This window comes from Oncorhynchus mykiss, chromosome 7, assembly GCF_013265735.2.
Source record: "Oncorhynchus mykiss isolate Arlee chromosome 7, USDA_OmykA_1.1, whole genome shotgun sequence".
Taxonomy (NCBI): domain Eukaryota; kingdom Metazoa; phylum Chordata; class Actinopteri; order Salmoniformes; family Salmonidae; genus Oncorhynchus; species Oncorhynchus mykiss.
The window spans coordinates 68812706-68836661 of NC_048571.1; the positions used below are offsets into that span (position 1 = coordinate 68812706).

At 41.4% G+C, this 23956-nt stretch overlaps 1 protein-coding gene across 15 annotated transcripts in view; it reads right to left on the bottom strand.

Annotated features, from left to right (window-relative positions):
- LOC110528345 (calcium-dependent secretion activator 1) overlaps window positions 1-23956 on the bottom strand; it is a 177138-nt gene that overhangs the window by 11680 nt on the left and 141502 nt on the right. Inside the window, exons 12-26 of one of the 15 annotated variants that reach the window (XM_036983924.1) lie at window positions 22490-22501; window positions 18955-19091; window positions 17304-17491; window positions 15235-15336; window positions 15043-15106; window positions 14715-14838; window positions 12391-12459; window positions 11148-11183; window positions 9175-9281; window positions 8466-8495; window positions 7835-7843; window positions 6049-6205; window positions 5492-5633; window positions 4402-4566; window positions 2642-2797 (exon numbers count right to left, since the gene is read on the bottom strand). In XM_036983924.1, coding sequence (XP_036839819.1) covers window positions 2642-2797; window positions 4402-4566; window positions 5492-5633; window positions 6049-6205; window positions 7835-7843; window positions 8466-8495; window positions 9175-9281; window positions 11148-11183; window positions 12391-12459; window positions 14715-14838; window positions 15043-15106; window positions 15235-15336; window positions 17304-17491; window positions 18955-19091; window positions 22490-22501 — 1498 coding nt within the window. The remainder of the gene's footprint in view (window positions 1-2641; window positions 2798-4401; window positions 4567-5491; window positions 5634-6048; window positions 6206-7834; window positions 7844-8465; window positions 8496-9174; window positions 9282-11147; window positions 11184-12390; window positions 12460-14714; window positions 14839-15042; window positions 15107-15234; window positions 15337-17303; window positions 17492-18954; window positions 19092-22489; window positions 22502-23956) is intronic. The other 14 variants (XM_036983926.1, XM_036983929.1, XM_036983927.1 and 11 more) reach the window with 14 other exon arrangements.

Genomic DNA, 23956 nt, shown 5'->3' on the forward strand with positions numbered 1-23956 from the left:
ACAAAACAAAACAGGAGATGATCGTGGACTTCAGGAAACAGTAGAGGGAGCACCCCCCCATCAACACCGACGGGACAGTAGTGGAGAAGGTGGAAAGTTTTAAGTTCCTCGGCGTACACATCGCGGACAAACTGAAATGATCCACCCACACAGACAGATTGGTGAAGAAGGCGCAACAGCGCCTCTTCAACCTCAGGAGGCTGAAGAAATTTGGCTTGTCACCAAAAACACTCACAAACTTTTACAGATGCACAATCGAGAGCATCCTGTCGGGCTGTATCACCGCCTGGTACGGCAACTGCTCTGCCCATAATCGTAAGGCTCTCCAGAGCGTAGTGAGGTCTGCACAACGCATCACCAGGAGCAAACTACCTGCCCTCCTGGACACCTACACCACCCGATGTCACAGGAAGGCCAAAAAGATCATCAAGGTCAACAACCACAAGGACACTGCCTGTTCACCCCGCTATCATCCAGAAGGCGAGGTCAGTACAGGTGCATCAAAGCTGGGACCGAGAGAGTGAAAAACAGCTTCTATCTCAAGGCCATCAGACTGTTAAACAGCCATCACTAACATTGAGTGGCTGCTGCCAACATACTGACTCTCATCTCTAGCCACTATAACAATAAAAAATTGGATGTAATAAATGCATCACTAGTTACTTTAAACAATGCCACTTTATATAATGTTTACCCTACATTGCTCATCTCATATGTATATACTTTATTCTATACCATCTACTGCATCTTGCCTATGGCCATCGCTCACCCATGTATTTACAGTGCCTTGCGAAAGTATTCGGCCCCCTTGAACTTTGCGACCTTTTGCCACATTTCAGGCTTCAAACATAAAGATATAAAACTGTATTTTTTTGTGAAGAATCAACAACAAGTGGGACACAATCATGAAGTTGAATGACATTTATTGGATATTTCAAACTTTTTTAACAAATCAAAAACTGAAAAATTGGGCGTGCAAAATTATTCAGCCCCTTTACTTTCAGTGCAGCAAACTCTCTCCAGAAGTTCAGTGAGGATCTCTGAATGATCCAATGTTGACCTAAATGACTAATGATGATAAATACAATCCACCTGTGTGTAATCAAGTCTCCGTATAAATGCAACTGCACTGTGATAGTCTCAGAGGTCCGTTAAAAGCGCAGAGAGCATCATGAAGAACAAGGAACACACCAGGCAGGTCCGAGATACCGTTGTGAAGAAGTTTAAAGCCGGATTTGGATACAAAAAGATTTCCCAAGCTTTAAACATCCCAAGGAGCACTGTGCAAGCGATAATATTGAAATGGAAGGAGTATCAGACCACTGCAAATCTACCAAGACCTGGCTGTCCCTCTAAACGTTTTGCTCATACAAGGAGAAGACTGAGAGATGCAGCCAAGAGGCCCATGATCACTATGGATGAACTACAGAGATCTACAGCTGAGGTGGGAGACTCTGTCCATAGGACAACAATCAGTCGTATATTGCACAAATCTGGCCTTTATGGAAGAGTGGCAAGAAGAAAGCCATTTCTTAAAGATATCCATAAAAAGTGTCGTTTAAAGTTTGCCACAAGCCACCTGGGAGACACACCAAACATGTGGAAGAAGGTGCTCTGGTCAGATGAAACCAAAATTGAACTCTTTGGCAACAATGCAAAACGTTATGTTTGGCGTAAAACCAACACAGCTGAACACACCATCCCCACTGTCAAACATGGTGGTGGCAGCATCATGGTTTGGGCCTGCTTTTCTTCAGCAGGGACAGGGAAGATGGTTAAAATTGATGGGAAGATGGATGGAGCCAAATACAGGACCATTCTGGAAGAAAACCTGATGGAGTCTGCAAAAGACCTGAGACTGGGACGGAGATTTGTCTTCCAACAAGACAATGATCCAAAACATAAAGCAAAATCTACAATGGAATGGTTCAAAAATAAACATATCCAGGTGTTAGAATGGCCAAGTCAAAGTCCAGACCTGAATCCAATCGAGAATCTGTGGAAAGAACTGAAAACTGCTGTTCACAAATGCTCTCCATCCAACCTCACTGAGCTCGAGCTGTTTTGCAAGGAGGAATGGGAAAAAATGTCAGTCTCTCGATGTGCAAAACTGATAGAGACATACCCCAAGCGACTTACAGCTGTAGTCGCAGCAAAAGGTAATTTTGCACGCCCAATTTTTCAGTTTTTGATTTGTTAAAAAAGTTTGAAATATCCAATAAATGTCGTTCCACTTCATGATTGTGTCCCACTTGTTGTTGATTCTTCACAAAAAAATACAGTTTTATATCTTTATGTTTGAAGCCTGAAATGTGGCAAAAGGTCGCAAAGTTCAAGGGGGCCGAATACTTTCGCAAGGCACTGTATATGTACATATTCTCATTAATTCCTTTACTCTTGTGTGTATAAGGTAGTTGTTGTGAAATTGTTTGATTACTTGTTAGATATTACTACATGGTCGGAACTAGAAGCACAAGCATTTCGCTACACTCGCATTAAGATCTGCTAACCATGTGTATGTGACCAATAAAATGTGATTTGATTTGATTTGACACACACATGCACTGACCCCCACATACACTGACAACACCATTACATCGAATCCAGCACAGAAACATACACACAACACACACACACACACCGTTTGACGCAGTTCTCGATCATGTCGCTGGACATGAGCTTCATGCGGTTCTCCAGGTGTTTGGCAAACTCCTCCTCGGGCCAGTGCAGGTCCCTGATGAAGGTCTGGAGCGCCTCCAGCTTCCAAAACAAGTCCTCCGATGTCCCAGAGCCATTGCTGCACACCAACGGCACACCCAAACACAAACAGGTCAGAGGGCAAAGGTCACAGAAGACAGAGTGGTCAGGGGGGTGTAAAGGAGGATGCTGGTCCTCCACACCTCAACTGCTGGGGTCAAAGGTCCTTTATTCAACCCACACACCGACCGACTGTTCCAGAGTAATGTCCTTCATATTAACTCAACTTATAAATATCAGATCTTCTCTTTAGACAGACAGTCAGTGTGTGGGGGAAATAAAAGGTCAGGGTTGACTCCAACATTGAAATAACCATGCTGTAGCACATGGTTATTATTAACCCTTTAGGTGTGAAGTGGAATCATGCAGGATTGTCACTGCAGATATCTCACAGGCGAGGGAGCGAGGGAGTAGGGAGGTAAGGGAAGGCGTGCCTTGAAACATGGCTATAATTTTGTGTTCAAAAGTAGGTTTAATTGATCTCTATTGAACTTCGTTTGTTTTGGGTATATACGATCAATCACAGAAAATAAAACTCTTGAAGAGCAGCCCCCTCTCTCACCCCCCATGTCCTCAGGCTGGTGGTACTGGGCGGGTATACTACAGTGTAGTAGCTATTAAACACACCATGCAATCCTGTCTGAAGTTGCTGACATCCTGGGTAGAGCTGACTGAGATAGGGGATGCAGGAAAAGCAGGAGGAGGAGGAGAGGAAAAGAGGACAGGAGAGGGGGCAGATCTCTACTATATTGGATGCCAGCTGCACTGAAGCGGTGGTTGCTTCAGAGCATTCAGCTAACAGTCCACCCACCCAGTTACAACCAGGTGGACTCTCTATCCACCGCTCCACATCCCAACCATAGAAATAGAAACTCTAGAATGAAAACACCCGCAAACCACCAGCCCCACCCACCCTATCCCACTGGCCATAGACAGTCATGTGAGCCAGGACCAGTAATATTCATACATAGTGCTGATGCAACTGTGTTTTCTATTAGCAATCAGTGGTATAGTCAACTGTTCACGAGCACTATGGACAAACTACTTTATTCTCTACAGCTAGTGCAATTATGAAAACTGTTAGAGAGAGGAGGAAAGATACACATTGGACAGAAAATTCCAGATGAATTATGTCCACTGCTGCAATAGAGTTCAGTGCAACAAACCCCAACACTTCCAATGAGAGATGGTTTGAATCTGTATCTCTGTACCTCGCAGCTCAACTGCATGCATGTTGAGGGGAAATGAGAAGGCATCAGATAGCCATTCATTTCAAGAACAAACAAGTCTAAACTCTAAACAAGCCTAAACTACTGTATTTAACCCCTTTGCAGTGCTCTTGGCATGAACATGATAGGATCGGTAAAGACCGGTCTGCTTTAATGTTTACCCCAGATTTGATTTGAGGAACGTAAAGTAGTCATATCTGGAATGTGCGTGCCATGCTCTAGCCTATGGAGGTGAGAAATAAGCTATTTCCCCTTACATAATGTCTAAGCAGGTCGTTGGCAGAGATATTTCAAAATGTAAATCAATATTTGAATTGTCAATGACCTGTGACATGGGGACCTAGGGGACATCTTCATACCAAGGCAATATGTTGCTGATGCACATAAATCTAAGGTGAACTAGTTGAATACACACTCAGGGACATAGATAGCAGCCATCCATGACGGGGTGGAAAAACTAGGCATTGTTGGAAGGTTAACTGATAGTCCTGCTACTGGCGGCAGATTTGGTACTTTGGGAATTTGGAGGTTGACATTTGGTATTTGGAGATTCACATTGGGCAGATTACTTGTTAAGCTCCTGCAGAAGAGACAGACAAAAAGAACAAAATAAATCCAGAACAGTGGTAATGTAGACACTGCTGCAGATCAAAGCCATGTGACACTGTACAGTAAAAGTAATCAAATCCAGAACACAAGAGGAAAAGTCACAAAGAAACCGATCGTCTTCTGACATGATACATGGTATGTAAATACCACACATAAACAAGAGCAACAGTTAGAGAAGCAGATGTTTTCTGAAGCACATAGAAAAAGAGGACCTACTACATTCAGAATAAGCGGTGGATTTCAGAGACACAGAGACACATAGAGTATAAAAGCAGCGGTAAGACAAAACAGAAAAGTTATATAAACACAAGACCTATAGTCTAGAAATATGCATTTTCTTTTGAGGTTTAGAGCTTTGTAAAGAGCTTCCTTTATGAAGAAAGCAAAGCTAAATGTAAATGGAATGACAAATCAATAAGAATTACTTACAAAGTGAAAAAGAGCAAATTAGAAACAAAAACTACACCGGAGAGCTTCTGTCCCTAGCGACATTTCAAAGCACACACTATGAACGTTAGACCATGAAACAAAAAGGATGGAAATATTGGAGATTGACTTCCATTAAACAGAACAATATACTCTAAAGCTTAGAGCTTCTGACAATAAAACTAATAGTTTTAATAATACCTTATTGTCGTACCATCATATTCAGGTTTAATTTGTTTCTGAAGTTGGAATCACTCATCTCCAAGGCCTTTGTATCCTAATAAAAGTTGTATTAATGCCTATCGGGATATGTTTTCCTCATCAGAAAAGAAACTCTGACTGAGGAGTGTGGTGAGGCAGTCACATTTCATTAAGGAGTGAACAACATGAGGTATAGTAGTCTTGTAAGAGTGTCTCTCTAGCCATCCTAAAATAGCAGACAGTTAGTGAGAGGGTGGATGGTCCCTTACTTTACAGGCACCCAGGACTCTCCCTCACACCCCCTGGTGATAGACTGAGCAATGGAGGACTCCATCAGGTCTACATATCTAACCACCAGGGGAGAATAAAGGTCCTGCAGGTGTTTGTGGAATTTCCCGTTGCACAGGTGAACTAGAAGCAGAAGAAGAGAGAGAGAATAAAGAGATTATAGCAAAACACATTGTTTAATAGTTATATTGTTAATAAACATCATAGAAGAGCAGTGATTTAGGCAGAAGATGGAGAGAGAGAATACAGTATTGATATTATAACATAAATGTCACAAAGGGGCAGGACTAAGGAGTGTTAGTATAGCACAGAACAGTACATTTTTGAAAATAATCTGTTCTGAATCACTGTTTCTAAGGTGCTATTCCTGGAGAAATGCCACAGCCACCTTTAGCTGTTTAAGATGGGTGAAAACTGGACTTTTGAGTGGGTGGTTAACCTCTTTCACATTCCAAGATATGACAAGAATCTAACTTGTTCCTTAATGTTTATTGGAGAAGGCCATTGGTGTATATAGAAAGAGAAACAGGAAACGTACAGTCCGTGCGGAGGAAGTCGTTAAGCAGCTGGAAGAGAGGGAAGCTGTCCCAGCTCTCAGGAGACTGGATCTCCAGGGCAGCGTCCATGTCCACAGCGTACATGGCCAGGAAGGTCTCAGCGTGCTCCGTCATCAGGTCAGACCACCAGGCAAAGGCCTAGACACACACACACCACAGACAGGACAGAGACAGAACCAGGGAGGGGGTGAATGTTGAACACAAGCCCCAGTCAGGGTGTGAGGATATGGGGTAGAGCAGGCTGGACAGCGAGGGGGCAGAGCAGACTGGGAAGGATCACACACGTACTGGAGCTAATCAGAGCTCTAACAAACCCCACACCAGCAAAGCACTGTGGACTGATATTATGTGTAGGTTTGTAGGCACAGTGTACTTGGATTGTTGGCCGTTAAATGTAGTGACTTTATGTGGTTAACTATAGTAATGGATGTCTGTAGCCTTGCAAACCCATGTGTTCTCCAATAATGAATAAAACCAATCCACAGCTCTTGCTGGTGAAGACTAAAGGGATCTGGGCTGCTTAAAACCTTAGCTAGCCTCCCACCTATGTGAGAAGAACTTTACAATACATTTATACACAAAGCCAAAAATAGCATGATGATATCATAAAGCTGAGTAATTATGTTGTATTCAGTGATTATTGATAATTAATCTCTAGATTGAGGGAGGGTCACAGCCTGGCGGGGGGAGGGGGGTGCCTTAGGTACCTTTTCTCATGCAGACTGATGTGGAAAACTCCCTACATGCTTTGCTCTCCAGGACCAGGAAGGAGCTCGGGTTTCCACCATTCACATCATTGCCATACCAACAGAACACTCCTCTGTAGATGTGAATGTGACACAGGTCATGTCCATGCACTGCACTCTGCCATATAATAGGAAGTAGGCACACTGACCGAAGACTGCAGCACATAGCTTCTCTACTAACTACAGGGTCTTCAGAGGGACAATTTGTGAACAGACCAAGGTACTTGATATGGGTCTCCCCAGTGATTTTCAGGATGACTAGTTAGGGGGAACAATGCTACTTAGTAGGTCAGAAGGAGGTATTTATCCATGTCTGTTTTCATTGACCTTTCTGTTGATGTTGCTCCTGTGCTCGCAGTCTTGGCTCTGCTTATTTGCTCATCTTTGGAAAAACTTGACATTTGACAAATTCCAAGAGGGGAAACTGATTAAACTGTGAAAAGCTTAATCCTTCCAGTTATGTTGCATGCTTCTATTCTATATTGAATCAATATCCCCTGAAAAACATCTGCCATAGGGGGACTATAGCTAGCCCAGCGCAGTGGTACGGCATTGCAGTCAAGTCCTCACTTACCTACTGTCTGCCCAGTTACCTGCCCACCCCATCCAAGACTATTTACAACACTATAAATCATGAGTGCTATAGTACACGCAGCAGACCTGTGCAAGCTCCATCATCATACACAGGGCAGGGGGAGTGAGTGTGGACTCAGGTAATAGTTCCAGGAAGGAGGGATGGACAGGTAAATTGGGGGCTCCATCCTACTGTATGTTGGGGGAGGGGAACTTAGGCAAGGCCCAGGCCTCTACTGCACACCCAGGCTCAGTGCTCAGGCTCAGCCAGAGAGGGTACAGGCTCTAGTGCTGCAACAGGCACCATCGTTCACAACAGGCTCAAAGGAGAAGTCCTGGAGGACTGTACCAACACTTCAGAGAAAGGGGGCAGGGCATTTAGTGGACATGCACAAACCATTACAGGGTTACAGGGGGGAGGGGGTTCTCATTCAACTTCACCACGTACCTCTTTGCCCTGCAGGGAGCGAATATCACCGATCATACAGACAGTGAAAACACAGGGAGATGTACAGGATAGTAAACAGTAGTGTATCTACAGTATCAGGCATTCCTATAAAGGGTTTCTGAGTGGTGGAACAATTCTAAGACGGGAGGAGGGATAGAGCGGAGAGATGGAAGAGGAGAAGCCGGCAAGAAGAGGAGTGTTCTACATTTTCAAAGAGTGTGAACCATAATTTGAAACCCAACTTAAAGCTGGATGGAGGGAGGAGAGGAGAGATTCATGGTAGAGTTTTGGATTGAATCAAACCTTAAAAGAACCACAGAGAGAATACTGTGGTATATCTCACTTCAACATGCTGCTAGAGAAAAGAAGACTAGTCTTTATGGCCCCATGGACATGCTCTATGATCAAAGTGATGTTGTGCAGCCTATAGTATAGTGGAGCTTTACAGATTCAGCATGTTAGCTGATGTTTCTGCACCAACACACAACAGCCACCCATCCCTCTCTAGTGTATTCCCCTCAGCCTTACAACACTAAGGGCAGCCCTAGTCTCTGTGCAGGTCAACATGCGATAGATAGGGAGAGGAGGTTTGTGATGGGACTGAAGAGAAAGGTAAATAATTATACTGTACCGATTGATCTCCAGAACTTGTGACTGCAGCCTGTCAAGCATATGTCAGAGAGATAGAATAAATCTGCTTATCTGGATTCATCTTATCGATCCCATAGGATCACCTATAGATATGCTATACATGCTCATCATGCTGTTTGTTTACATTAGTTTATTATACTTTTAGGAAATACAAAGGAAAGGGAAAAGCTATTTAGTGCTGTTTCTATTTCATGATCCAATTTCTCAGCTAACACCGAATGAGCATGCATCACCTACAGTTCAGTACGACCAGGAGCACCTAGCCTACATTAGAGCTACCTATACTGTTCTGTTCTCTACTCTACTGTACACACTGAGCTGAAATCACGAAGGCATTACCATCTTTTAAGGCAACCAATGTTTTATGTAACATTGTACCACCAGGGTTATGAATGATGAATAAGTGAAGGGAACTGCATACTTCCTACTTTAAAATGCCTCCTCAGGTAGAAATAGTGGCCTGGTACAATGTTAACGTTCATCTCCCATGAAGGATTTCTGGCTTTGTATTACATATTTGATAAAAAATGCTTCTATACACAAAGACAGCATTATATATATAAAGGTGTCAGGAAGGAATGGACTAGCTCCCTCCTCCATGCAACGAAGGAGGTGTCAGAGGAGGTAAAGAAGTGACATAGACAAAGAAAGGGATGAGAGAAGGAGGAGAGGAGGGGTTACCCACTCACCTCCGCATGATGTTCCTGGTTCTGCTGGAGGACCTCTATGACTAGCTCGGCCAGGCGAATAGTGTCCTCCAGTTTTTTGGCGGGCGTGACTAACCGGCCTACGTTCTCTGGAGCAGAAGGATGGGGGGTGGGGGGGTTAATTAGTCAGAGTGGGGTAGCTAACAGAATCTGTTAGAGTGTTTTTTCCCATCGATATCGTTAACTCCAGAGATATTTTAAATGAAAGACATAAGTGCTCTGGGTTCTCTCTGGCGCACACAGACCACACTGACCAACAGCACTGAAGATGAGAGTATCATGGTTTCTAAAGCATGCCCCCAATGAACTGGTACTAGTACATGGTGTGTACACAGTCAGTGTGAGGTGATATGGGACAACACAGTCAGGTAGAAGTGATGGACTAAATCAATCCCATGGAGAAAACACATGCATTGTTATACTATCATGCAAAATGCTCTTGTGCTCTTCATGCTTTTGTTGCTTGGGATTTTCAATGTTGAGTTTGTAACAGATATCACTGGTAAGATCTAGGGTGTACCTGGACACTTTTTTCATATACATATTATCTGCTGACATACAATTGAATAGACAATTGATTATGGTGAAATGAGGCATTCAGAACATTAACAATAATGTGGCAAAACATCAGGACATTTAATTGGACGGTTCAAATGAATTTGAAATAAGGAGATAGAACTGTACAGAGTTAATATTGGTAAATTATCATTTCATCATATCACATTTATCATATCTGTCTAAATGTTGAAATGATACTTTCAGTGTAGCCTATTTATTCTCATAATGTTTTAGTCACACGTCATATACTCTATGCCAGGGATCATCAATTAGATTCAGTCGCGGGCCAATTTTCTTCTGGAGCGGATGGTCGGGGGGACGGAACATAATTTCAAATCATTTGTAGACTGCAACTTGACCGCAAGAAGCCCAAACAGATATAATATTTGACTAAAATGTAATCATTTCAAACCTTGCTTACATTTGTATACGATCACGTGTCTCTCTATTATGCCTGGGAAGACTTGGAAACAGATTTCTTCATTTAAAACCACTTTCCTGGTGTTTTTACAGTCTTTTATTTCAACAATGAAAATGTATTCATTTTTTTCTAAGAAAACTTAGGGGCAAAATAAAACCAACTACTGTCGGGCTGCCAGTTGGGGAACCCTGCTCTATGCTATGTACTGCCTTGACCACTAAGTAGCCATGCAGCTAGAAGGACCCGGAACCCCAAGACACAGTGAATAAGGCTAACGAGAGACCATGCAGAGGATTCCTTTCAGAGCCTTTATGTTGGTCCTTAGACTTTACACTGAAGTACAACGAGCAGAATGATCATGTGGTGATTATCATTGTCAAATGTATTACACTTCATCCATATCCAATGTGTTCATCTGTTTGATGAAATATATCATGTTATCAGAGAATGCAATCTCGTTGTATACAAATGTAATAATTTGTAATCATTTTCCTCATTGTGTACTTGAATACTGATAGCAGATATATTTAAGCAAGCTCGTATTGCTTTATTTCTCTCAACACATTGGAGATGCTACATTTTGTCTGCATATTTGTGAGAGATTGTTTTGCTTATGTTTCTGAGGTATTTTGCTTTATTCAATACATGTATCATAGTATCAGGAAAAACAATGGAAAATAATTTCATGAATGCATCTACAGGATATATTATCCCAGTATGTTGTTATAAAGTAATACAATCACTCCACAAATATTAGTGTGCTAAATGTTGCCATGCCAAGACATGAGGACGGATTTGAAAGGGGTTTATGTGTGTTTACATGATGTTTGTATTGCATGTGTTTAAGTGTGTGTGTGTGTGTGTGTGTGTGTGTGCACGTGCGTGCATGCATGCATGAGTGCACCTGAGTGTGTGTATGTGTGTGTTTAGGGTAGGTGTGTATTGGGGCTAAGCTAAAAGTCAAACAGGGCTTCACCTGGATCATTTGGATCCGGCTTTTTATCTTTCTCAACTAGAAAGAGAGAGCGAAAAGAAAGACAAGAAAGAGAAAAGAGATATTTAGGTTTATAACACCATCGTTATTAGTTTATCTTCCAGAATAGAGAAATAAGATGTCGTGCTTTACGCTACTTTACGCTACAGTAGTTAAATATGTTAGGTAGCTACAGGAGTTGAATGTGTTAGGTAGCTACAGTAGTTGAATGTGTTAGGTAGCTACAGTAGTTGAGTGTGTTAGGTAGCTACAGTAGTTGAATGTGTTAGGTAGCTACAGTAGTTGAATGCGTAAGGTAGCTACAGTAGTTGAATGTGTTAGGTAGTTACAGTAGTTGAATGTGTTAGGTAGCTACAGTAGTTGAATGTGTTAGGTAGCTACAGTAGTTGAATGTGTTAGGTAGCTACAGGAGTTGAATGTGTAAGGTAGCGACAGGAGTTGACAAAACATACAGATTGGCACAGACACTCTGAAACGCTGAGACATTAGCCTGAGGAGAAGTCAACATTAAAGAAGCAACAACAACAGGATGCAGTTAACAGTAACAGACAGACAGCTTTAGACCGTCATGAACTTAGACATAAGACAAACAACAGCTGCTTGAACCAAAGACAGGACACATTGACCCGTGGTGAGTTGAGCTGAGTTAAAACACATATTATAGGAACTCAGTCTGCGTACACACAATCCTTTCTGTCCTCCTGGTATTGTAGATCTGCCTGCAACTGTAGCTCTGTTCTACGGCCTCCATCTCTGTCTCTGGCAGTGACATAGCATCATACCTGTCTGTCCCAGCGCACAGCTCAGCGTTGCGAGCGTACCAAACACTGACACATGATCAGACGGCTGAAGAAGGTAACACAGAAGCAATGTAAAAAATGCATTCAAGTCACATGAGTGGGCATGGGCGTATGTCCAACCAAAAGAAAGAAGCTTACAGACCAGACCGACAGATCATTCATGTGGGTCACAGACATATGGGTAACTGTAGGCCCCTAGTAGTACTGGCTTCTCAGACAGACCTCCACAGACCAGACTGACTCTCTCTCTCCCCCCACTCGCTCTCACAGACATGAGCGATAGACCAAAAAAAAGCACAAAGGAGGAAGGAGGAGTGGACATCTCTGAGGGGAGTGAGGAAGGGAAGGAGGGAGGGGTTGATGTGGTCAAAGAAGGTTGAAAGAGGGAGGGAGGAGAGGCAGGGAAGGATGAGGCAGGTACTCACGGATGGTTAAATCCATCACTTGTGACGCCAAGCAGAAGACAGGGTGCTCAAACATTTCCCTCTTTCTCCCTACAAAAGAGGAGGATTGGGACATGCAAGAGGCTGGGGTCAGAGGATAGGGTGAGAGGTTAAAGGTCAGAGGAGATGGAAAGGTAGAGAACTGTCCTGGGTCATGTTCATTAGGGCACACCATAGCAAAACTTTTTGTAACAGAAAACAAAACAAAACGTTTCTTATTGGACATGTCCAGGTAGATCTTCGCTGTTTCAGTTTGTTTTCCTCCATTTGGTGGCCTAATGAACACAACAATGGTGAGTATTGACTTGGGTTTGGACTATGGATGACTGGGTCCAATAATGATTGTTTTAGGACTATTTTCTTGATATTGGACCAATAGCATCACAAGGACAGGGGGACAAAGTCTACTTGGTATATTTTCAAGATAGTAAGGGATAAACACCCTAGTACCTTTGGCACCCTAGGAATGTCGTTCTATGTAATGACTATACATTTTGGATCAACCTGTTGACATGCATGTCAATGCAAGCTATGCATATGACTTTATAGGGAAACCAAAATGGTGTTATGCAAGCAAGAATAGAGTACTGTATATGGCATTTGCAAAAGGGCTGTTTTTAAAGGTAAAGTGTGATATGTAGTGGCTAGTCCATGCCTATAAAGACAAACCTTTCCATAATGTCCTGTAGCACATGCAGGTGACAGATGCTGGGTTGCCTTTGTCCAATCCCAACATTCTTTTTCATTGGCTTCAAAACCAAGTATCACAGAAATGTGAGGTGATAAATGTGGTGAAGCCAATAAGAGGAGAGGGAGGAAGAGGACAGCAGAAGACTAGGGAGAGGAGGGCAGTGGTCCGCCGGAGGAATAAGACAAAAGGGAAGGAAAGGGAGAAGGAGAAAGAGGGCAGAAAGGAAAGGGAGAGAAGGACAAGGGTCCCTAGGAAAGGAGAAGAAGAGAGGCAGGGCCAAGTAAGATTTATTTGTATAAATCTTAGATTGTAGGCCCTGGAGTCTAGGGAGGGAGGTTCTCTTCAGGGGAGAAATGATTCTAGCTACTGATTATCTTTATTGCATAATGTACTAGATCTATAATATATACTGCGCACTATACTGTTAAATCACCATATGCCATAGGCCAGGATACAGCTAGAGTCAAGGTACAGCGAGATGGGGGCCAGGCCAGTATATCAACAGGGCATGAATCCAAAACTTTGGATTTGAATGCATTTTTACTCACAACACCTATACAGAAAGCCAACTTCACCTACAGTACAGAACAGTACAGTAGAGTACAGTAGAGTAGAGTACAGTACAGTACAGTACAGTTCAGTAGAGTACAGTAGAGTTCAGTTCAGTACAGTACAGTAGAGTACAGTAGAGTACAGTTCAGTAGAGTACAGTAGAGTTCAGTTCAGTAGTGTACAGTAGAGTACAGTACAGTACAGTTCAGTAGAGTACAGTAGAGTTCAGTTCAGTAGTGTACAGTAGAGTACAGTAGAGTACAGTTCAGTAGTGTACAGTAGAGTACAGTTCAGTAGAGTACAGTAGAGTACAGTACAGTACAGTAGAGTACAGTAGAGTACAGTTCAGTAGTGTACAGTAGAGTACAGCAGAGTACAGTTCAGTAGTGTACAGTAGAGTACTGTTCAGTAGAGTACAGTACAGAAGAGTACAGTAGAGTACAGTTCAGTAGTGTACAGTAGAGTACAGTAGAGTACAGTACAGTACAGTACAGTTCAGTAGAGTACAGTTCAGTACAGTACAGTAGAGTACAGTTCAGTAGTGTACAGTAGAGTACAGAACACCACAGCTAAAACAGCCTGCCTGAAACAAAAGGGAGAGAAATGGCTGAGTGACAAACAAGTGACAACCAATCTGTCAAATGAAAAAATACTGTATAGGCTGCTCCTCTTGAATTCATCATGTGAGAAAAAATGTAATCCACATCTCTGGTAAAAAATAAAATAAAAAGATATATCAGTAATGTTTCTTCAGTACTTGTTTTCTTGTCCAGGTTAATAATTGAAATGATTCCCACTGTAGGATGCTAAAATATGAATCAAAGTGTAAAAGACACTTCTGAAAGAGAGCAGAAGGGTTGACACGCCTGTTCCACATAGACACCTCCAGAATGACTCAAAAGTCACTAAAGTACTGAAAGAGGTCATTATTTAAGTTACAATCATCAAAAGAAAAACAATCAGTTACATGTTTCAAAACAACAACAACCTATAATTTACCAACAGAGGTAAATGCTATTGCATTCTGAAGGTGTGTCTATATATGTAAATGATGGATAGTTACCTTCCATTTGAGCGTATTCTGTGATTTTAGCGTAGTTGAGCTGAGCAGCCTGCTCCAAACATTTACGGATGACTCCCTTCACTTCCTCTTGTGGGACGGGAGTCACAATGTCCTTCATCAGCACCTGAAAGTGAGAAAAAGGGCAGGACAAGTCTTCCTTAGAGTCTCGCCACTGAATTACAGTTGACCTTACAATAGTTTTCATTTTCTATTTCCTTTTTCAAGCGTATATATGAGATTATATGAGCGATGAGATGTGAATCGTTCATGACCTGCAAAGTTTCTGTAAAATGTGAAGAAAAGATTTTAGTCATCTAAATGTACAAACCCTTTCCAGCAAAGACAGAGTGGCCTTCAGCGCTCCCTCTGGACGGCCGAACGGGAAACAATATCTACAGGAAGATAAGAGAGTAGAATCACAAAGAAATTAAACTCACTAGGGAAAAATGAACAATGATGAACAGAACAATAGATGAGGCCGGATAGTTGGATGGATGGATGACCAGTAGGAAGCAGTCACCTGAAGTTAGTGATCTGGTGTTCCAGGATCACCCGCAACCTCTCTTTGATTTCTTCAAAGCGCTCCTTCTCATCCACCTTCACTGTTCCCAGTCCATCAGGCCTGAGGATGACATCATACAATACAAACAAAACATAAACACAACGCAAACACAACATCAGCCCAGCCAATCATGCAGTTGCAGACCCACCAGTTAGAGCCCCTACAAAAAGGAACTATACAGCAATTTACACCAAAACAGTGTCATAATTTAGGTCTCCATGATTGTACTGCTGCTTGTGTGAGTGAAACAGAATCATTCTTCAGCATGTTTACTAACCTTCAATGTTTGTTATTATACAGTACAGTATCTTACCTGATGGGCTCTTGGATGATTTGGATTATCTTTTCTTTCTAAACCTCATATTTTTTCTTCCACGTTTAGAGCCCACAGCCCCTGGTCCTAGGTTCAGGTGGACGCCAGGGCCCCAGGGCCCCAGGGTCCCTCACAACCCATCAGTGGCCCCCAGTAACCTCTGCCCTCTCTAACTATATAGGGATGCATGGGAGGATGAGCAACATCTACATAATGAGACTGAACAGGGTAGCAAAAGACGAGGACGGAAAATAAGAGAAAGAGAAGAGGAATAGTGGAAGACAAAGTATATGTATCTGGTTAGTAAGAAAAAGAGATGACAAAATTATAACATGATAACATACAGGACAAAATCATAACATGATAATATACAGGACAAAATCATAACATGATAATATACAGGACAAAATTATAACATGATAACATACAGGACAAAATCATAACATGATAACATACAGGACAAAATCATAACATGATAATATACAGGACAAAATCATAACATGATAACATACAGGACAAAATCATAACATGATAACATGCAGTACAAAATGATAACATGATAACATGCAGTACAAAATGATAACATGATAACATACAGGACAAAATGATAACATGATAACATACAGGACAAAATGATAACATGATAACATACAGTACAAAATCATAACATGATAACATACAGGACAAAATGATAACATGCAGTACAAAATGATAACATGATAACATGCAGTACAAAATGATAACATGATAACATGCAGTACAAAATGATAACATGATAACATGCAGTACAAAATGATAACATGATAACATACAGGACAAAATGATAACATGCAGTACAAAATGATAACATGATAACATGCCGTACAAAATGATAACATGATAACATACAGGACAAAATGATAACATGATAACATACAGTACAAAATCATAACATGATAACATACAGGACAAAATGATAACATGCAGTACAAAATGATAACATGATAACATGCAGTACAAAATGATAACATGATAACATGCAGTACAAAATGATAACATGATAACATACAGTACAAAATCATAACATGATAACATACAGTACAAAATGATAACATGATAACATGCAGTACAAAATGATAACATGATAACATGCAGTACAAAATGATAACATGATAACATGCAGTACAAAATGATAACATGATAACATACAGGACAAAATCATAACATGATAACATACAGGACAAAATCATAACATGATAACATACAGGACAAAATCATAACATGATAACATACAGGACAAAATCATAACATGATAACATACAGGACAAAATCATAACATGATAATATACAGGACAAAATGACCAAAATAGTAATAAATCATATGCAAAACATTAATGATAACAATGGGAAATCCCAAAACAATAAGAAAAGATGCTTGGATGCTTTAGAGGACTCTGACCCTTGTCTTCTCTCACTATGGCCAGCTCTTCTTTCATTCCTTCCTTCTCTTCTTTTGTCATTTGAAGACATTTGAGTGCATATTTGATGTTTGAAGTTTAGCCATCTCTCTTGCCATGGACTATGGTGGTGATTTAGAATAATGTGAGTAGGTTGCCCTGCCTGAGACATGTAAGCCCAGTTTTGCACTTTGACCTTGAGCATTTCCTCTTGGTCCAATGTGAAGACTTTGGATTAACGAGCAGGAGATCCAGGTTGAATGGGGTGTAGACTTTACCTGTTTCCGTGGACATGGGATGCGCAGAAAGCAAAGCTGTAGTGCAGCAAGGTGGGGTCGATCATGGCTCCTCTGTCTGCCCTCTCCAGCAGGTCGCCTAGGTAACCCAGGTGTCTATGACACCCACGCACGCCATTCCTGGAGCAGTACTCATCCAGGACAAACACCTGGCCCGGGCTGAACCATCCCTTAAACACCGCGTAAGAGAGTTTTTAGCAGGATAGCACCATGATCTCAATCACAAACAAACACTTGTCCCAAACTGAACCATGACCTTGGCGCTAGCATCCCTCTCTGAGAGAGTTTCCCGATAGCGATGGAACTTAGGCATACGGGTGTTTTAACGATGCATCTTTCCTACAATGGTCGAAGATGTAACATGTGTTTCCCAAAACACCACGCATAGAGACCGCTTACTAAATACGTCATTGAGGCATAGTATCGACGCTTACAGGATCAAAACAAAGGCAGTGCTGCTTTCAGATCAGCTTTCTCCAATCAAATCTTACCTTAACATTATAATTATTCCACAATAATGACTACAGATCAGCTCCTAGAGAGATATTATCACCCATGGCTGCACATATTGAGGCAGCTTATTCTAATTCTTACTCGCTACATATTCTTCGCCAGACCCACTGGCTCCAGGTCATCTACAAGTCCATGCTAGGTAAAGCTCCGCCTTATCTCAGTTCACTGGTCACGATGGCAACACCCACCCATAGCACACGCTCCAGCAGGTGTATCTCACTGATCATCCTTAAAGCCAACACCTCATTTGGCCGCCTTTCGTTCCAGTTCTCTGCTGCCTGTGACTGGAACGAATTGCAAAAATCGCTGAAGTTGGAGACTTTTATCTCCCTCACCAACTTCAAACATCTGCTATCTAAGCAGCTAACCGATCGCTGCAGCTGTACATAGTCTATCGGTAAATAGCCCACCCAATTTTACCTACCTCATCCCCATACTGTTTATATTTATTTACTTTTCTGCTCTTTTGCACACCAATATCTCTACCTGCACATGACCATCTGATCATTTATCACTCCAGTGTTAATCTGCAAAATTGTAATTATTTGCCTACCTCCTCATGCCTTTTGCACACAATGTATATAGACACTCTTTTTTTCTACTGTGTTATTGACTTGTTAATGGTTTACTCCATGTGTAACTCTGTGTTGTCTGTTCACACTGCTATGCTTTATCTTGGCCAGGTCGCAGTTGCAAATGAGAACTTCTCAACTAGCCTACCTGGTTAAATAAAGGTGAAATAAAAAAATAAAAAACTCTATAATAATGCACTAAATCAAGATTTGGCACATCGTTGGGCACCTGTTGTTACACATCATTAAATATATTGAGGCAAAAATTATAGACAGCAGTCTACAATTATCAAAATAGAAGTCAATTGAATGCATCTAACGAAATGACGCACGTAGCAGTTCTACAAGTGGTCTGAGGTAGTCGGTAAATAACGAGCTCTTTCAAGTGCAACTTAAGTAACAATGGTTTTGAGAAACAGTTTGGAGATTTGGTCCCATGAAGGTTCTTACGATGAACTTAGCCTTAAGATGCTTTTGGGAATCCATTTTATTAATGTGTGCATTTATCCTTATTCCACGGTACTGTGGGAATGGAGAATGACACTCACCAGGCAGCAGAAGGTGTCATTGAGCCTGTGGTCCAACGTGAGCCTCTGGACGATCTCGAACAGGGAGGCGTGGTCAAAGCTGCAGGGGTTAGCCGAGATAAACTCATCCATGCCGTGTTTCTGAGCTCTGTCTGCGTCTGTGTGTCCAACCAGCCAACCAGCACAGGGGAAAGGACAGGATTCAGAGGAAGAGGGCATCAGTGAAGCACAGAAAAATAGTATGGCATGTCTCTCTACCTCAACACAGTACAACACACTGGGCTAGTCTGACTAGAGCTCTTGCTAGGGACAATTCTAAACACTTACAGCTTTACATGATCAACTTGCAGCTTTTTGCTGCATGTGTTGTTAACATTTCAATAGCTACTATTTTAGGCATCTTAGATCCAAAACATGTATTGAGGAAGTTGTGGGTTAAATTGAATAGGATGCAAATCTCATTTGTAATGTGTATTCAATAGATTCTGCCATTCGAGAATGATTGGTGAATGTCACTCAGTTCCTGACCAATGATGGGTCGTGTGCTGAAAAACAAAAACAGAAATCAGAGAACAGAGTGATTTCTTAAATTATTGAGATTAACAAATAGCTCTGGTTTAAGGATGAAGGCTAGTCGATTAAAAACTGTAAGAGGAGAGAGTGTTTTCTATTCTACAGGGAAGAAAGGTTTCATAAAGGTTGGGTAGCGGACACACTAGCGTCTAAGGAACTGCTTATCTTCTTACAAATGCATTCTGGGAGCTGGTCGAGTAACGAGTGCCCATGTTTTGACGGTATTTGATTAGTGTTGTATGATTGTTAAATGTACTTTAAACTGTAGTGTATAAGTTGAGGACAGAGAACCATAAGAAAGTACAGGAGACACTAGCATGTATGACCTTCTGAAATAACAATATGTATTCTGTCTGACATGACAATGACTAGAATAATACAGTCATTGATGAGAAGCCTAAAAGCAGAACATCACCAGTGCCTGATCAAAAATGAGACAGACCTACATATTGCTCCCATTTCCCAGAGATACATAATATAAATAGTCAGATCTCGATCAGTGATGAGATGAGGTGTGCATGAAGAGGGGTACTCAATATAGAGACGAGTGGGGTTGATGTTCATGTTCTCCTCAGGGTGGGTGAGTGACAGATGCTATGTCCAATTGTGTGACACTGAAAGGAGTGAGGATGACGTGAGGGGGGCGGAGCGTGTGGATAAGGGAGTGGGCTTGGCTGGGAGGAGGGTTACTATAGCATCACTAACTGTCAACTCAAGTGACATCTGTCAGTCCCATGTTCATAGAAAGGGAGAGATACAAGGAGGATGGAGTGCCACGGCTGAGGATAGGATAGCTATAGGTTCAATGGCTTCTATAGTCTAAAATTAGGAGATGTTTTGTTTCTTAATCTTTTAAATGAGTGGACTAGACCAAAATAATATGTATCCCTGGTTTCTCTAGGAACTGAATAAAAAGTCCCTACCACAAGTTAAAAGGGCGAGAGGGGTGAAAGCCGGGGTGAGAGAGGGGTGAGAGCGAGGTGAGAGACATGGAAGAAATTATAGATGTGATAGAAGAAAAAAAAAATTGTAGGGGGAGATAGAGTTCAAAAGTGAAGGGTGTGAGAGTGGGATGAATGGAGTAAGAGGAAACAGAGGGTGAAAAGAGAGAGAGAGAGAGAGAGAGAGAGAGAGAGAGAGAGAGAGAGAGAGAGAGAGAGAGAGAGAGAGAGAGAGAGAGAGAGAGAGAGGAGGAAAGAAAGAAAGAAAGGGACTGAGAGAATGTCTGAGACAAAGGGAGAAAAATAGATGAGGGACAATCAGACTACCAGGAAAGTGGAAGAGGAGGTGATAGTAGAAGGGGTGGGAGAGTTACAGGGGCAGGGAAGGGTGAGGGTGAGGGTGAGAGAAAGTTTGCGATAAGGGCAGAGTGAAGGTGCGATGTGTGATAGAAAATGCTTGAAGGTGGGCGGGAGGAAGGGGGTGGGGAATATCTCTTCTGTTTGTTTTAAATGAGAAAATGGAGTTTGATTTTGGAATAATAGACTGAATGGACTATAGGGGGACATTATCATATTTTGTGAGTTGATGGCGTCATCATCTAAAGACAAGATCTAAAGACAAGATGATTGATTCAAAAGACTGGATTGTTTTTCCATACTGAACATAAGCAAATACTGTAATTAATAAATACTGACTGACAAAATAGAACAGTTTGACTTGTCATTGTGCTTTCAAAATGTTAAGTCATGCATCTGCAGATCTATTTTCAACATTTCGATTCCATTTTTTGGGGCATTCGTTTTTCTCTTGGCATTTGCAAGTTGACAATACTTGAGTATGTTGCAGTGTATTCATGATCTTTATAGAGCACAACCAACAGGCATACCAACTACTGGAGTATCTCTAACAGAGTAGCAATACAATTTGATGCAGGTACATAGGTTAGCATCAAGCCGACAGATGCAAAAACCAGATCATTCTTTTGGAGATGGCAGGGGGAAAAAATATTAAAATCCTGTAATTCCTTCAACGGAATTATACATAACAAAGGTGTTCCCCAATTCAGGCAATCAAAGGGCAATCAAAAGAAAGCAAAATTAGATCTGTTCCCTGCTAAAGGTGCTACTATGGGGGAATAGCTGCTGTCTACAGGCCCATCTACTAAGGGGGTTCATCCAGAGTATTGTTTGGGAAGGGGTGGCAATGGCTACTCCTTGTGATTGGCATTCAGAATACTCCGCGTGCATATTTGCCAACTCTCGTGAATAGAGCACTAAAGAAAATAACTAAAAACAATTGAGCCCTAGATAGTAAAGCATGACCCATGTTAGTATAGAGGAATCAGGTTACCCTGCTAAAAGGGTCCAAACTAATCTCAACCAAAATGTCCAACGTCATAGCTTTGCAACTGCTCTACTCTTTGAAAAATGGTTTTAACAATATGGAAATGTTCAATCATTTGCTCATGTTGTGAAAAGCTTTTTCTATAACAAAACAAGCTTGATTACAAGCCCTGAAGTTCTGTTAGGAAAAAATGGGACTGTCCACTACTGCTCTCTGAAACGCAAATATATTTGAAAAATGTATTGAATTTACATTACTGTTGATGGAGTCACAACTAGCAGCCATTTTGTGGAATTTTATTTTCTGATGGCACCATGCCACATTGGGCGATCTCTATGCTTTACTCTGAGGGGTCCTTGAACACCAATAAGATTAAGGAGAGAAGGCAATTATGCAAAAAAAATCATAATAATAACCATCATATAAAGTAGAATCATTACTGAGCCAAATTATAAGCCTAAGAATCAAATACATGCACCTTAAACTGTCAAGAATGTAAGCTAATAGGTACTTAAAACTTCAATTTGAGAAGAAATCATACTTAAAAAGACATTATCTACTAATGTCTAAAGACATGAAGCGAGGAGACTTAAGAGGGGGAGGAGGAGGATAGGGAAAGAGGAGAGAAAGCACGTTGCATTTGTCAGATAATCGTCAGGGATTATCTGAGCTGTGCCGGCTACAGGGAAGCACTTACCCTTAAGTCCAGCTAGAAGACAGCGGGGTAAGAAGGGACAAACCAGAATAACATAAAGACTAGCAACAAGGCTGGAGGAGAGCAAACACGAGATCTGCCCTGACCTAGCAGCTGCAATACTAAAGAGGGGTAACAAGCAAAGCATGAGGAAGAAAAACACAACTCAAAAAACAACAACCTGTACCAACATGGGAGAGAGAGAGAGAAAGAAAGATAAAGAGAGCGAGAAAGTGAGAGAACAGAAAGAGAGTGAGAGAATGTGAGAGAGAGAATAGAGAAAGAAAGAAAAAAAGAAAGAAAGAAAGAAAGAAAGAAAGAAAGAAAGAAAGAAAGAAAGAGAAAGGGAAAGAGAGAAGAAGAGAAAGAGACCGATGTAGAGTGAAAAGTATACAGAGGAAGAGTGAAAGAAAGAAAGATTGATTGAGATATATAAATAAAAGAAAGAGAGAGAGAGAGAGAAGATCAAGAGAAGATTGAGAAGAGAAGAGATAGAGAGAAGTAGTTAAGGGTTCTCATCACTCTGCTGCAGTTGAATTAGTCTGGATTCTGATCTAGTTCTGATCTAGTTCTATCTTATTCACAGTACTACCTCTAACATATATTATACATTACCATCACAATATGATAGATTCACTTTGCTTTCTCCAGCTTATACTAACTACTGGAAAAAAGGGTTCCAAAATGGTTATTCGGCTGTCCCCAAAGAAGAACCATTTTTGGTTTCTCGTAGAACCCTTTTTGGTTCCAGGTAGAACTATTTTGGGTTCCAAGTAGAACTCTCTGCGGAAACGGTTCTAAATGGAACTCAAAAGGGTTCATCCTGGAACCAAAAAGGGTTATTCAAAGAGTTATCCTATTGGGACAGCTGAAGAATCCATTTAAGTTCTAGATAGCACCTTTTCTCTAAGAGTGTAGAGGAGCACTAGCCCATACACTTACCGGCTCCAGCAGTCCAACACCACCTACTAGTTCTAAGATGATGATATGTAAATGATGCCAGTATCCTCTTATGAATCTATGAGGAAAAATGGATGTAGAGTAATAACATAATATGGCTAACTCAATAGCAATAGACCTGACATATCCATCTTATGTTATCACTTTATCAGAATAGTTTATTCTTATATGGATATGAATATCGGAGTCCACTGAAAGCAAGGTGATGTCGTCTGGTAATGACTTGCAGTTAGCCTGTAAGTTCTCCTTTAGAAAGACTACTTTCCTATCATTCCAAACCAATGCTCCAGAACTGTCATTGCATTCTAGAATCAGACAAATAATTTGCAGCAAAGTTCAGAGGAGAGAGAGACACAGAGAGAGACAGAGAAAGAGAGAGAGTGAGAGAGAGAGAGAGAGAGAGAGAGACAGAGAGAGAGAGAGACAGAGAGAGAGAGAGAGAGAGAGAGAGAGAGAGAGCGAGAGAGAGAGAGAGGTGAGTAATGTGTTGTGTATGTTATGGCCACTGTG